This window comes from Physella acuta, unplaced genomic scaffold (genome assembly GCF_028476545.2).
Source record: "Physella acuta isolate Inbredline_101_S28 unplaced genomic scaffold, ASM2847654v3 ptg001010l, whole genome shotgun sequence".
NCBI classification, from domain to species: domain Eukaryota; kingdom Metazoa; phylum Mollusca; class Gastropoda; family Physidae; genus Physella; species Physella acuta.
This window is the reverse complement of record NW_026732527.1, coordinates 218929-234876: the sequence shown is the minus strand read 5'-3', so window position 1 is coordinate 234876 and position 15948 is coordinate 218929. Positions and strand designations below refer to the sequence as shown.

At 35.2% G+C, this 15948-nt stretch overlaps 1 protein-coding gene across 1 annotated transcript; it reads right to left on the bottom strand.

The window, feature by feature from the left end:
• Window positions 1-1172: 1172 nt before the first annotated feature.
• LOC131954542 (uncharacterized) lies at window positions 1173-15791 on the bottom strand. Its single transcript, XM_059318304.1, has 9 exons — window positions 15690-15791; window positions 14865-15036; window positions 13520-13658; window positions 12887-13018; window positions 11540-11692; window positions 7118-7360; window positions 4472-4654; window positions 3554-3733; window positions 1173-1381 (listed from the first exon to the last, which is right to left on the bottom strand). Exons 2-9 carry the CDS (start codon window positions 14952-14954, stop codon window positions 1374-1376), a joined length of 1128 nt encoding a protein of 375 aa, XP_059174287.1. The 5' UTR covers window positions 14955-15036; window positions 15690-15791; the 3' UTR covers window positions 1173-1373.
• Between the last annotated feature and the right edge of the window lie 157 nt (window positions 15792-15948).

The window sequence follows — 15948 nt, the reverse complement described above, 5'->3', positions numbered from 1 at the left end:
CCACCCCGATATTACCCCCGGAGTAACTACCCCCTGTCAATAACCCCCCCCCCCACCCAGTAGGACATTACCCCCCTTGGTCATAGCTTGTTACAGTTAGGGTTATGGCTCTGGTTAGGTTTAGGTTTAGGGTTATGGGTAGGGTTAGTGTAAATGTTAGTGTTAGAGTTAGGTTATGGTTAGCGTTAGGGTTAGGGTTAAACTAATGTCTAGGGTTGGGGTTGGGTTAAGTTTTAGGCTGAGCTGAGAGCTTAGATTTAAATTAATTAATTCTTCTTGAGGTTAGGATTAAGATAATATATAATTCTAGATTTGGAGTTAGCTTTTGGGTTCTTTTTAGGGTTAGATTTTATCATATGGTTGGAGTTTGGGGTTAGCGTCAGGATTCGTGAGCTAGAGGAAGGGGGGTAATTCCTAGATCCGGTATTTACACACTGTATACGTCGCGTATCTGTTGCATGGACCACGCTTTTTCATTGGCGTTAAAAACAAAAACAAAACACATTCGATGATGGATTCATTACAGCAGATTACTCTGCACGCAACACACAATGTCTACTCCACTTCAGTTATTTTACTATTTCCTTTTTATGTTGAACAGATACACTGCTTAACATTCCGCTTTTTCAAATCATTCAGTGCTAATTGTATGTTGATCACAATATGCTTTGGATCTTCACCAGATTTACTTCATTAACTTTTGAAAAACATTAGGTTTAACTGGTTTTGAGTAAACTAAAGACACACTTGAATTTTGTAGCAAGTTATTCAAATAGATCAAGTAAATCCGAACAAATATGAACAAAGGAAGCTAGGTCCTCTTGTTGAAAACAAACACAGCAGTACCGAATTTTATTTTTCATGTTTTTATGATTTATAAACCTATTATGTTATTGTCATTTGTTGTACTAGTTTGTCATCGCCATTAAAAGAGTTTTTGTTATATTTGATTAAACAAATTGTTTCGGATGTGAAATGATATTAAGTTCAACAATTTGAGTTTTGAAATCACCTTTACTTGTATCAAAATATTAACGTTGAAAGTAAAGACAACAAAATCATGCATTAAAAACAAAACAAAAAAAAACGTCACTAAAATCGATTTAAAAAAGTCTTAATCTGTTTATTTATTCAAACCACAAGTAAATAGACACAACATAAGCTTAGGCTACCATCTTTTAATACAATAAATAACAAACTTAATTCAAGTCTGAGATAAAAAAAAACTATGATCATTTAATGTGGTTTTTTTTCTTTAAAATGTTTTAAAGAATATAAAGCAATACGCTGAGAAATAAATATTACGCCATAACACAAAGGTGCGTTTTCCACGTTAGTTATAAAGTTATAATACAGGTCTTTTTGTGGGTCATCTATTCACCTGTAAAACAGAAGATATACATGCAGTTAAACCATAATCGACATCAAAATAGTGCTGCACAAGTTAAACGTCACACATCCAGTTCATCAAAACCATCAGACTGCGTGTTGTTCACTTAAACCTGAGCTTGCTGCGATGCATGATTGACCCCCCCCCCCTCCTCGCCCTTTACCATACAGCCAGTGACATTATTTAGTCTACTTTAATGAGAATACCGATTTAATCCTACAAACTCTAACACTACGACGACACAAAACGACATATACATGTTATGCTGATTTGCTGTGAATGAGTAGATTAAGTATGTATGTGTGGTGACTAGATTTAGTACGAATGTAAGGTGACTAGATTAAGTATGTATGTATGGTGACTAGATTAAGTATGTATGTATGTGTGGTGACTAGATTAAGTATGTATGTGTGGTGACTAGATTAAGTATGTATGTATGGTAACTAGATTAAGTATGTATGTATGTGTGGTGACTAGATTAAGTATGTATGTGTGGTGACTAGATTAAGTATGTATGTATGTGTGGTGACTAGATTAAGTATGTATGTGTGGTGACTAGATTAAGTATGTATGTGTGGTGACTAGATTAAGTATGTATGTGTGGTGACTATATTAAATATGTATGTGTGGTGACTAGATTAAGTATGTATGTGTGGTGACTAGATTAAGTATGTATGTGTGGTGACTAGATTAAGTATGTATGTATGGTGACTAGATTAAGTATGTATTTGTGGTGACTAGATTAAGTATGTATGTATGTGTGGTGACTAGATTAAGTATGTATGTGTGGTGACTAGATTAAGTATGTATGTGTGGTGACTAGATTAAGTATGTATGTGTGGTGACTAGATTAAGTATGTATGTATGTGTGGTGACTAGATTAAGTATGTATGTATGGTGACTAGATTAAGTATGTATGTGTGGTGACTAGATTAAGTATGTATGTATGTGTGGTGACTAGATTAAGTATGTATGTATGGTGACTAGATTAAGTATGTATGTGTGTTGACTAGATTAAGTATGTATGTATGGTGACTAGATTAAGTATGTATGTGTGGTGACTAGATTAAGTATGTATGTGTGGTGACTAGATTAAGTATGTATGTATGGTGACTAGATTAAGTATGTATGTGTGGTGACTAGATTAAGTATGAATGGGTAAGAGGAGTGACCAGAATATCGCGATGTCATTTTGTTGTTTTTACCACAATTAATGTTCAGAAGGTTTCGTTAGTAGAGAGGTTTCTGAATCTCGATTAAATTATAAATAGTAGGCTATTATATCAAACACGAGAAAAATGGCCCGTTGAGGAAGGATACAACGGGCGCTAGGCTGATAGTGCTGTCTCTTTTCTCTAAACTAAAACCACCTAACCCCCCCACACACCACCCCCCCCCCCCACCGCCACCCCCCACCCCCCCACCCCCACCCCCCAAAAAACATGTCTACCGTCCCATTCAACAAAATATAATTATATACTTTTTCCAGTGTCCGCCGCCTCCCCGAAAATTCTACCCCCGCCCCCGAAAATTTCAAGTACCCCCACCCCTCTCCGGGTAGGAAAAAGTCTGAAAGAAACACTGGTGTCGCGCTTAGCCACTACCCGAAGAATTGCATTAAAGAAATTGCAAGAAAACCACTTTTTAGATTAGACTCATTAATTAGGCGGTAATTTTATTATAGAGTATCGATGAAGAAATTTCTTTTGAGTTAGGGAGGGGGGGGGGGGGGCTCAGACGTTCTTACGCGGGGGTGGGGCTTCGCCCCTACCCGAAGAATTGTATGAAAGAAACTCTTCACGCAAACCACTTAGATTAGACAAAATTTCCTTTTTATTCAATGTTTACTCGAGAATCAATGACGTCATATTACTGTGTGCAATCTCCGGCTTGAGATTATTTTCTACTCTATGCTAAATGTGGCGACGTCATACTTCGTTTTTCGAATTACTATGCAGGTTTTTAATTTGCTTGTGTTTTCTCTACAGGGTTCTTGTCAGATAGATACATAGATAGACAGACAGCGAAACTATTAGTATTAATGTTTGATTAATTGTTTCTTGGAAGAGATAACAAAAATCATTATCCTCCCAGATGCTATTGTTTTTTTTTCTCAGGTGGGTCTAAAGAGCCACAAGTACACACGGACAAACATCCACCCACTGGTAAGGGCTAGATCTTGTGTCGACTTGGTATGGGTTTTTAACAATGCCACTACGTTTAGCAGCAGACAGAGGAACAGTAGAACAAGACTCGAGACCAGTGCAAAAGTGCTCGCTGCGGTCGAATCATCGTCGCTTGTACTAAGCTCAATGTCTTCAGCATTAACCATCATATGAGAATCTATAAAGATATTATATTATATTATATTATATTATATATATATATATATATATACATATATATACATATATATATATATATATATAACTATATGTATGTATATATATATATATATATATATATATATATATATGTATATATATATATATATATATATATATATATATATATATATATATATATATATATATATATATATATACAAAACAAATTACCACCAATTTAGATATCTACAAAACTAATTACCACCAATATAAATATCTACAAAACAAATTACCACCAATATCGATATCTACATAAAAAATTACCACCAATATAGATATCTACAAAACTAATTACCACCAATATCGATATCTACAAAATAAATTACCACCAATATAGATATCTACAAAACAAATTACCACCAATGTATATATCTACAAAACTAATTACCACCAATATAAATATCTACAAAACAAATTACCGCCAATATCGATATCTACATAACAAATTACCACCAATATAGATATCTACAAAACAAATTAACACCAATATAAATATCTACAAAACAAATTACCACCAATATAGATATCTACAAAACAAATTAACACCAATATAAATATCTACAAAACAAATTACCACCAATATAGATATCTACAAAAGAAATTACCACAAATATAGATATCTACAAAACCAACTACCATGATCAGAGTCTGGCCGAATGTATTACCAATTAAAAAACCCCACCCACATACGAACCTCCAAAGACATCGATCTCACATAGTTCTAAAGGACCATTGTCCGATTGGATTTTACACCTCTTGACCTTTTTGTTGATGTTTAGGTGCATGAATCGGCTCCCCTTCTTGTATCGAACCTTCTGTTTTGCCAGGACCTCATCCAGAGAGTTGGTGCACGTCACCACGACAACCAACGGCGTCCCTAAACGGTACCAGTACAAGAGTTTGAGCTAATTGAATGTCTTAAAATAGATTTTGAATTCAATTTCATTGTTGAAGCCGAAGAGCAAATGAAACTTAAAATGATTGAAGAGTTAATCGTTAACTCAGATTAATACGATGTTTTAAAGAAAATCTCGTAATATATGCAGGCCTACGGAATAAATAATGTTTTTCATGTTTGATTTGATACAATTTTTACTTTCTCGTATATACGAAGTATAGAGAAAGTCTTGTAATCATGCAAAAAAAAAAATCGAGATTTTTACAAATCTCGACGTTTTACACCTCACTGATACAGAAAAACATTATTTTGCAATCTTGTCCGTATGTCTGTGTATGTGTGTGTGTGTCTGTGTGTGTAAACACCATAACTTGAGTACTGTTACTGCTAGGTAGATGAAATTTCATATTTAGGTATTTTATCAAAATCGTAGATCCGTATCAACTTTTGAGCAATTTCCAATAAACGGAAGTGGTACTTTTTCTACTTTTAATTTTTCAATGTACTATTTGAGTACTATTTCAGATAGATAAATGAAATTTCACATGTAAGTAAAAGATCTAATTCTCTACCTTATTTCTAATTTTGAGTAATTTCCGTTGACCGGAAGTACTAATTTACGCTATTTCCGATTTCTCAAAAAACGCATGTAAATTTATAAAGTACTAATAATATTGAGCACTATTATGCACATTTCATTTGGCGTTCACTTGGTGTGCAATTCTTTTTCTACGAGATTTTATTCTATTTTAAAAACTTTAAGTATTAAAAATGGACTTCCCATAACCTGTTGTTTTATATAAGAATATTCGAGAAAGTTTAGGGGAGATCACTTCCGGTTTATTTTAGTTAATATTATTTTTATAAATCAAAGAAGTTCATCGTAATGCGATAGTGTAGTGCTTAATTTTACACATTCACGCTCGTATATACAATTATACATAAACACGCTTCCTTTCTCTAATTAGGCTTGTAAGTAGGTCATCGACTTCTAGTTTTCGTACATGCCATCTAGCCTTTTTTTATTGTTTTTTTTTTGTTGTTGTCAAATGTAAATATTTAATCACATCAGTAAAAAAATTAACCAAATATAAATTGTTACATGGTTATCAAACTAAATGTGAATATTTAATCAGATCAGTCAAAAAATTTAATCTAATATAAATGTTACTTCCGCTATCGTTATAAATTTTCAATTTAAAAATTGGAAAACAATCATAATAATAGACTACAAGATGTAGGCTGGACAGGGGCGGAACTACAGTGCCGCCAGACCCCTCAATCGGGGTGGGGGGGGGGGGGGCAACGCCGTTTAGAGGCCCATAGCCGACCATAATAATTTTTTTACAGTTAAAAAAATTAATTTTCTTGCATTTTTGACTGGACGGTAAAAGCTTTTGTAAATAACAAACAGATCTACTACAGTATTGATGTTATACAGTAGCTAACACATGATGTTGCATAAAAAGTATGTGCCTGAGCTGTAGTGTAAAAGATAGACAAAAGTTCAAAACACTTACGACTTATTTCCCTTTTTTAAAAAATTAAATAAGTGTGCTCATAAGCTCATGTTAATAGATTTGTACAAAACAAATTAAAAAGCAATTACTTCTCTTAATTATTTTTTTAAAATACATATTGACATGGGATAAAAAAGAAATGTTTTTTTTTTTTTAAATTAGTAATATAAATAAAAGAAAACATAAAAATAAACATAACACGAGAAACCATTACACATTACAACCATGTCACCGGCTACAGTGTGGAGGTTAGGCGGTATTACAGCAAACTTATTGAATAAACTAGTCAAAATCTAAAAAAAAAAAATACAAACCCGACTAATGCACTCACACAAATGACATGTTGTAATTTGTTTTAATTGAAAACACCAAACAAAAAAGACATTTCTTTTTAAAAAAACCCGATCAGGCCAGAAATGAGTATCCAATGATTGTATTCTGTATATATATATATATATATATATATATATATACATATATATATATATATATATATATATATATATATATATATATATATGTATATATATATATATATATATGTATGTATATATATATATATATATATATATATATATATATATATATATATATATATATATATATATATATATATATATATATATGTATATATATATATGTATATATATAATATATATACATACATATATATATATATATATATATATATATATATATATATATATATATATATATATATATATATATATATATATATATATATATATATATATATATATATATATATAGCGGGGGGGGGGGGGAGCCAGAATTTTTTTTTTGCGGGGTGACCCTTTTTTTCTAGTTCCGCCACCGAGGCTGGGTGTATGATAAATACAGGCAGTATGTCAACGTAAGGGACAAGCACACGGTGAATCGAAATACAAACACACCAACACACCTGTTGTTGAGATCAACATATTGTACAGCGTGTACTCGTCTTGGAACTCGATTCCAGCCTCGGCCTGATCGTCTGCCTTGATACAGGTGTTAAAGCGGTTCCCGTCCCTCAGCTGGGCCGCGAGCTGGGGGTCATTATCGGGCGCCACGCCCAGCGTGTACACGGCACTTGGGCCTGATGACTCATTCCCCCTGGCAGCACTTCCGGCATCACCCACCGCTGCCCCGCCACGTAAGTTTTCACCTAAAATGAAAAAAAGCCAAAATTAATATATTCTATACGTTTTCCTATTAAATCAGAGGCGTAGCGACACTTCCATGTGCCCGGGGGCAAGCGTCCGATTTGCACCCTCCTCAAACTTTCAAATTGTTTTTCCAACCCTTTTTGGCGCCCCCTAAGGTCGGCGACTGGGGACATATGTCCCCCTCCACCCACCCCCCTCGTTACGCCTCTGTATTAAATATATCTCGTGGTTAAAAACTTTTCCAGAAGTGAATGCACAAAACTTAGCCTTAAAAAATAAAAAGTGAAATAATGTACTCAAGTTTTTTTTTTTTTTTTACCATCAGTTAGAATTCAAAAAAATGTATGTGAAAGTCCCTTAACATAGATCAACACTTTATAAAAAAATATTTTTTTAAAACAAAGTTCAACATTTTTAACAATAGGGTTACCAACATCACACTCAAGATAACTAAATCCATGTACAACTGATATTATTTTACCGCTACAAACTGATATTATTTTACCGCTACAAACTGAGATTATTTTACCGCTACAAACTGAGATTATTTTACCGCTACAAACTGAGATTATTTTACCGCTACAAACTAGCTATCCCACATTACAAGCAAACACAAATTTACTATCAGCGTCAACGTCAAAAAAGATAAAAACCACACCAACAACAAAACCCACCTTTTCCCACCGTCATCCACGTAAAACAAGGTACAAACCACACACTGTGTGTATACGTACGTGTATATGTATTAAAATATTTTTTCTGCTGGATATATTATATTTTGACACCTCCCCCCCCCCCCACATACACGGATTAACATACAGCTTATTACGATTCTCAACTAAACCGTTTTCCTCAGCCTTATATATTGCAACGTTAAGTTGATGTAACTCTCCCCCCTCCCCTCGTCACCCCCTTGGTGATTGCTTTAAACTGTGTTCAGATAATACTAACTATTTGTATCTATATTCGGTTATAATTTCAGCTGATGTTGCAGGTTTTCTTTATCATTAGCAGGTTTACGTCATGGTGTCAAACCCAACTCCCTCCACCTGTGTGGGGATTTGTCCACTTTGCTCTTAAAAGACTATTTAATTCCCTATAAGTAATCATTTAATTAAGTGAAATTATCAATTTTCTGTAAATATTTTGCTATTTTTGCCTTGGTGTCACCCCCTAAATGGTGTCACCCGGTGCTGTCCGCACCCCCAGCACCCCTCTCGCTACTCCTCTGGGTTAGATAGAAGTAGTAGTAGTAGTAGATAGCATATAGTATAGACTAGTTAGGTAGAAGTAGTAGTAGTAGATAGCATATAGTATAGACTAGTTAGGTAGAAGTAGTAGTAGTAGATAGCATATAGTCAGTGGCGGAACTAGAAAAAAAGGGCCACCCCGCAAAAAAATTTTTAGGCCCCCCCCCATATATATATATATATATATATATATATATATATATATATATATATATATATATATATATGTGTATATATATATATATATATATATATATATGTGTATATATATATATATATATATATATATATATATATATATATATATATATATATATATATATATATATATATATATATATAAACATATAAATACGAACATATGATACTCATTACTGGCCTGTTCGGGTTTTGAGAAAAAAAAAACAATTAAATCAAATTACATCATCATGTTATGTGTGTAAGTGCGTTAGTTAGTGTGTTTTGTGAAAATAGTTTTACTTTAACTCTGATACGTGACTTCCTTCTAGTCGGTATAAAGAATATAAAACATGAAAGCTTTGTAAAAGTTATGGTGTCTCGTGTTATGTTTATTTTATTTTATTTTTTTATTTATATTATTAATTTGAAATTCATTTCCTTTTTGTACAATATCATTATTTAGTCAATACTTTTTGATAAATAATAATTAAGAGAAGTAATTCCTTTTTAATTTGTTTAGTACAAATCTATTAAAAGGAGTTTATGAGCACTTGATTATTTAAAAAAGGGAAATAAGTCATGGAAGTGGTTTGCTTATCTTTGATAAGTTTGATTGTAGGAGAAAGAGGACTCGGCTTTCACTGTGGTTTAAAAACAAAGGGAAAAAGAATATACATGGCCTGGGGTGGTATAGAATAAAGATTATCCAACCGCAGCTACGGTAATCTTTTTGCAAAACAACCATCAAGTCAAAAATGCTAGAAAATTATTTTTTTTTTAACTATAAAAATTTTTTTTGGGGTCGGCTTTGGGCCCCTAAATGGCGTGGGCCCCCCCGCATTGCGGGGTCTGGCGGCACTGTAGTTCCGCCCCTGCATATAGTATAGACTTGTTAGGTAGAAGTAGTAGTAGTAGATAGCATATAGTATGGACTAGTTAGGTAGAAATAGTAGTAGATAGCATATAGTATAGACTAGTTAGGTAGAAGTAGTAGTAGATAGCATACAGTATAGACTAGTTAGGTAGAAGTAGTAGTAGATATCATACAGTATAAACTAGTTAGGTAGAAGTAGTAGTAGATAGCATACAGTATAAACTAGTTAGGTAGAAGTAGTAGTAGATAGCATACAGTATAGACTAGTTAGGTAGAAGTAGAATAATTGATTTGTGAAAATAAAGAACATCATATCTTGAGTTGGGCTTGTGTTATCTTCATTCACCCCTTCCCTCACATTTGGCGGTACCCGCACACCACCAAAACCAACTTTTTTCTTACCGCCATCCACGTCAAACAAGGTACAAACCACACACTACACCACACCCCACACTTCCTCACCGCCGTCCATGAGAAACGACGTGGCTTGCTGCGTGGAATCCACTTTTACTTGTAATTGGTGGATGATGATGGGTTTTTCCCACCAAACCACGTGACATTTTATAGTTTTGCTCTCCACCGTAATCGGTTGGTTTAGCGGCTCATACACTTCTCGCCCGGGATTCCAAATCTGAATTTCAATCTGTTCAGGCGTGATTTTAGCTACAATAATGAAAGTAAAAAGTATTCATATTTTGTTTTCAGACACACTTGGACATGCTGTATAACGCAGTGACAATGCTGGACATTTTTAGAACTCAAATCTTTTACGGTTAAAGTTCGCATAATTATAGTCTTAACTTTGTACCTATGACGAGTTTGAATTGTTAATCCTAAAGTGTCAGATGGTTTGTTCGTTAATGAGTTTAAAACCAACTGTCTAATAATGGGCCAAAAAATACAATACGAAAAATATATCTTTTAAACGGTTTGAAATACGTTTAGAAAGACATATATACCTATTGAACGGAGGCTCATAAAACAATAATTAACTATACGAATTTGATATGATTCACAAACACATCCCAGAGGATTATGAGAGATTGTTGTTAAAGATTGTCAAATGTTGAAAGGGGAGGGGTGTAAGATGTGACTAAAATAATGAAATTAGAACTGCATTTAAATGTCTTTCCTAACCTTGCTAAGTGTATTTTTATTTTATTGCGATGAATCAAGTATTACCAATGGTTACAGTAGTTTCATTTTAAACATGTTTCAACACCTAGCAATTGATAAACATATGACGCGTAATTTTCTTTAGCGATGAGTAAAACCATTATTATGTTAGAAAATTACATTTTTATGATCGTGTATGCTGTTATAAATTCCTGAGTTCATGCTAATTTGTCATACATAATTGTGCTGTATGTCTCGTTGGCGCCTACTTCTGCCTGATTTTCTTTCTTGATTTACTTTGTAGAATGTGTCCACCAAAAAATTCTAAAAGGCAGTAGTTGTTTAATTTTAGTTTTCTCTCATAAACTGTTTGCTGTCCCCAGCTAACGAACCTTATCTGCCCGGGATCTGATCTCGAGACTTCTAGAGTTAGCAGACGAACACTCACCCTAGAGGCGTAGCGACCCCTCCGGCGTCAGGGGACAAACTTTCAATTTGGCGCCCCCCCCCCCTCCCCCCATATATTTTGTATCTTTATAATTCAAAACTGCAGCTAAAATTAGCTTTTAATTTTTTTTTCACCCATTTTGGCTTCCATAGGGTCGGCGCCCAGGGACGTATGTACCCACCCCCCCTTCGCTACGCCTGTGACACACCCTCCGCACTACGTAGCCCCTTATGATTTGCTGATTGTTGTATGCTTCATGTAGCGTTTCCTTCCCAGACCCCTCAAACGGAAATGTTTGAAATATATTTACCATCCTCCGCCAGTTCGAGTGTGAAGGATCTTGAGAGCCCAGGGTCATTTAGCACCAGGGTCAGTGTATTCCCGGCTAGACCCACGCCGGTGCTGCTGTCGCTGTCGATCAACACTTTGTGGGAGAAGATTCCCCCGGTCATCACCAAGTCCGCTAGTACCAGATTCAAATTGAAACATTTTTTTTTTAATTTCTCTAACATTGGAGCGAATAAAATCTATACAGTTGGAAAAAAGAGTTGATTCTAAAACAGGTTTTACGGTAGGGTAACCCGGGGTAATTCCACACCCGGATAATTCCACACCCGGAATAATTCCACACCCGGAGTTATTCCACACCCTATACACTGATTTGTCTTTTTTAAAAAGTGAATTAATTTACACAAAATATCATTTACTGTTTGTAAGAGGTCATTTCGTGGGATTCCTGTTTTTATTTAAAAGGGATTCTTTTACGATTAAAGCATTTATTTTATTTTGCCTGCATCTATCTTCCAGCTCCCTAACATAAGTTTAACACACGCAATTTCGAAAATATTTTACATTTTTTTTTCAACTTCGGTGCCCTATTAATTGAATTTTATGTTAGCTTCATCATTTTTTGTTACTAATAGCAACATTAATTATGTCAAATACTGCTGCTTTTTTAGAATTTGATAACATTTTTATCAAGAGTAGGTAGGGGGCAATTCCTAATTTAATTTTTACTTTAGCTTAATTTGTAATGCAAGATTTAAAGACAGTAATAATTAGATTATTAGCATTAGAAAAATTAGTAGAAAATAACTTTTTTGGTTCACATTTCAGTATGGTCAGCCATAATCAGCCCTAAACATCTGCTTAAGAGCAGCTTAAGACGTGGAGGTTTTGAAAATGGTTAAAGAAGAGGCCCAAAGTTGTTAAATGGGCTTTTTCTCCTTCTTACAGGGATGAAGAGTAGCTACCCCCAAACACGTCTTCTGCACATTTTCAAATTAACTTTTAAAAAAAAAGGTATCTCTCTTGGGTGTGGAATTGCCTCACCTTCCTTGTTTTGGTAATAATAAAAAAATGAACACATAAAACCTTTTTTCGTTTTGAGAATTATCTCTATTTTCCTTTACCATCATATACATATCTCGTATGCAACTATAACCATATAAATTAATATTGTAGCGCTAATACAAGATTTGAAGATAAAAAAGTAGGAAGTGTAATTAGCCAGGGTTACCCTAAATGTAAAAATGAAACAAACGAAAATCAGTGACACCTATCGTGTGCCACTGACTTGTGTCAGTGACACCTATCGTGTGCCACTGACATGTGTCAGTGACACCTATCGTGTGCCACTGACATGTGTCCAACCCACTTCTGGTGCAGCCGTCCCCTAATGAGCCTCTGTGGCATTCTGTTGTGTAGCACGATCCGTCGGTACGGCACTTGTTGCCGGCGCACGTACACACTTCACTGCACTGCTCACCGTAGTAGTACACGGGGCATACTGAATCAAACATATTTCACAATGGATGAAAAAAAACAGAGAATGAATCAAGCACATTTTTACAATAGATAAAAACAACAGACTGAATCGAGCACAATTCACAATGGATGAAAAAAACAGACTGAATCAAGCACATTCCAGAATGGTTGAAAACACTAAATTCTGAATCAAGCACATTTTTACAATAGATGAAAACAACAGAGACTGAATTAAGCTCATTTCAAAATGGATGAAAAAAAAACAGATACCCAATCAAGCACATTTTACAATGGATGAAAACAACTGATACTGAATCGGGCGTATTTCGCAACTTACGAAAATAGTGTACTGTATCGAGTAAGTTTCAAAGTTGATTAAAACAACGGATAAAATAGCGAGCAAAATTGATGAAAACAATACTAAAGGTTTTTTTAAAAAAATGTTGAAGACTGTAATTCCATGAAGAAAGGTTTTTATGAAGTACCACAGCTAGAGTTATACTAGGGTGAAGCAAGTCCTTACGCAGTTCGTGTTGGTCAATAAGTGCTGACCCTTGGCCCAGAGTCCATGCGTTCTGCGGGGCGGACCTGGCTGAGGTAGAGGCTGTCGTCATTCTGTCCTTCGGCTCATTGGGTGGCTTGTACCCCGTCGGTAGCTTCCCCTGAAATGTTTCAAGAAGAAAGGTGATGGATCTCTGCCTTTTAGCTCACAGCTAATTTATCTGAAGACTCAAACACACACACACACACACATACAAACACGCACGCACGCACGCACCCACACACATACACACTCAAACTTACACACACTCACACATACACACACACACATATATATATATATATATATATAAATATATATATATATATATATATATATATATATATATATATATATATATATACATATATATATATATATATATGTGGCGTAGGCAGGGGGGGGTTAGGGGGGTCATAACCCCCCACTAGACCCCTCGATATATATATATATATATAAAGTATGAGGGGGGTGCAAATCGAAAGTCTGAGGGCGGGGGGGGGGGGTGCAAAATCGAAAGTTTGAGGGGGGTGCAAATCGAAAGTTTGAGGGGGGGGGGTGCAAAATCGAAAGTTTGAGGGGGGGGGGGGGGGTTGCAAATCCAAAGTTTGTCCCCGGGTAAAAATTGGAACCCAGCCCCCCCCCCCCCCTTGAGACGATCCTGGCTACGCCACTGCATATATATAAATAAATAAATAAATATATATATATATATATATATATATATATATATATATATGCTTGTATGTATGTAGGTATATACTATCGGTCCCAGCCAGGTCCTTTACTGGGCATTGTAAAAATGTATCAGTATATGTCCGTGGCTTGCACGTTTATTACGCTATATATACCGGGCGCTGTCCGGGTTTTGAAAATCCATTAAATTTCCAATCAAATATCTATAACCAAAATTTTGAGATAATATCCTAACTTTCCCTAAATCTAAACCATACCCTACCTAACGAACTCCCCCAACTAAAACCACATCCAAAACCAATATCAAAATCACAGCGACAACCACAATCATAAACATAAACATACAAATAAAGAACAAACATAATTATGAACATGAACATGAACATGAACATGAACATGAACATGAACATGAACATGAACATGAACATGAACATGAACATGAACATGAACATGAACATGAACATGAACATGAACATGAACATGAACATGAACATGAACATGAACATGAACATGAACATGAACGTGAACGTGAACGTGAACATGAACATGAACATGAACATGAACATGAACATGTGGCATCGCTTGCATCCGCATGCACACCCATAACTTAAACTTAGAATTAAGTATTTACCCCATAAACGTTAAAAGGGGGTCTGCCTGGGTAATGGTAAATCATTTGTGTGTTGTTTTTGGTGTTGATGGCATAGAAGTAGTAGCCCATAGGTTGCGATGACTCTGCAAAGATGTAACTCTCAGGTACTTGAAATACTTCTGCACATCGATTCCCTGTAGTCGCCTCAGAACTATTTAAGGTATTTTTTTTTAAAATCATTAATTAGTGAAGTGAATTAAGTATTGAAGGTATAACATACCCGTATAACATACCCATATAACATACCCGTATAACATACCCGTATGTTATTTAAATCAATGTTGGAGGATTAGATAAGGAACAGTTTTCGCCCACGTCGATGTTTTCGTCCGTGGCTATGGCTATGGCTATGGCTATGGCTATGGCTATGGCTATGGCTATGGCTATGGCTATGGCTATGGCTATGGCTATGGCTATGGCTATGGCTATGGCTATGGCTATGGCTATGGCTATGGCTATGGCTATGGCTATGGCTATGGCTATGGCTATGGCTATGGCTATGGCTATGGCTATGGCTATGGCTATGGCTATGGCTATGGCTATGGCTATGGCTATGGCTATGGCTATGGCTATGGCTATGGCTATGGCTATGGCTATGGCTATGGCTATGGCTATGGCTATGGCTATGGCTATGGCTATGGCTATGGCTATGGCTATGGCTATGGCTATGGCTATGGCTATGGCTATGGCTATGGCTATGGCTATGGCTATGGCTATGGCTATGGCTATGGCTATGGCTATGGCTATGGCTATGGCTATGGCTATGGCTATGGCTATGGCTATGGCTTTTTTCTTAAAACTAACCGAAGAAGTGGAGTAAATCTGCTACCATCTAAAGTCTCATTTAGTATACCTTCTCTGGTGAGAACGTGAAAGACGTAGTTTGTCACAGGTATTTTCAGACTTGGAAATCTGCGTGCAAAGTTAAACATCGTTGTTTTATCATACTTTCTTACTAAAACTATAAAACTATTACATATGCATCGCGCGTCAGCTAATTAAGTAATAAATTGCATTTATTCGTTTATTCATTTATTCGTTTTTTTTGGTATTTTTTTTTATT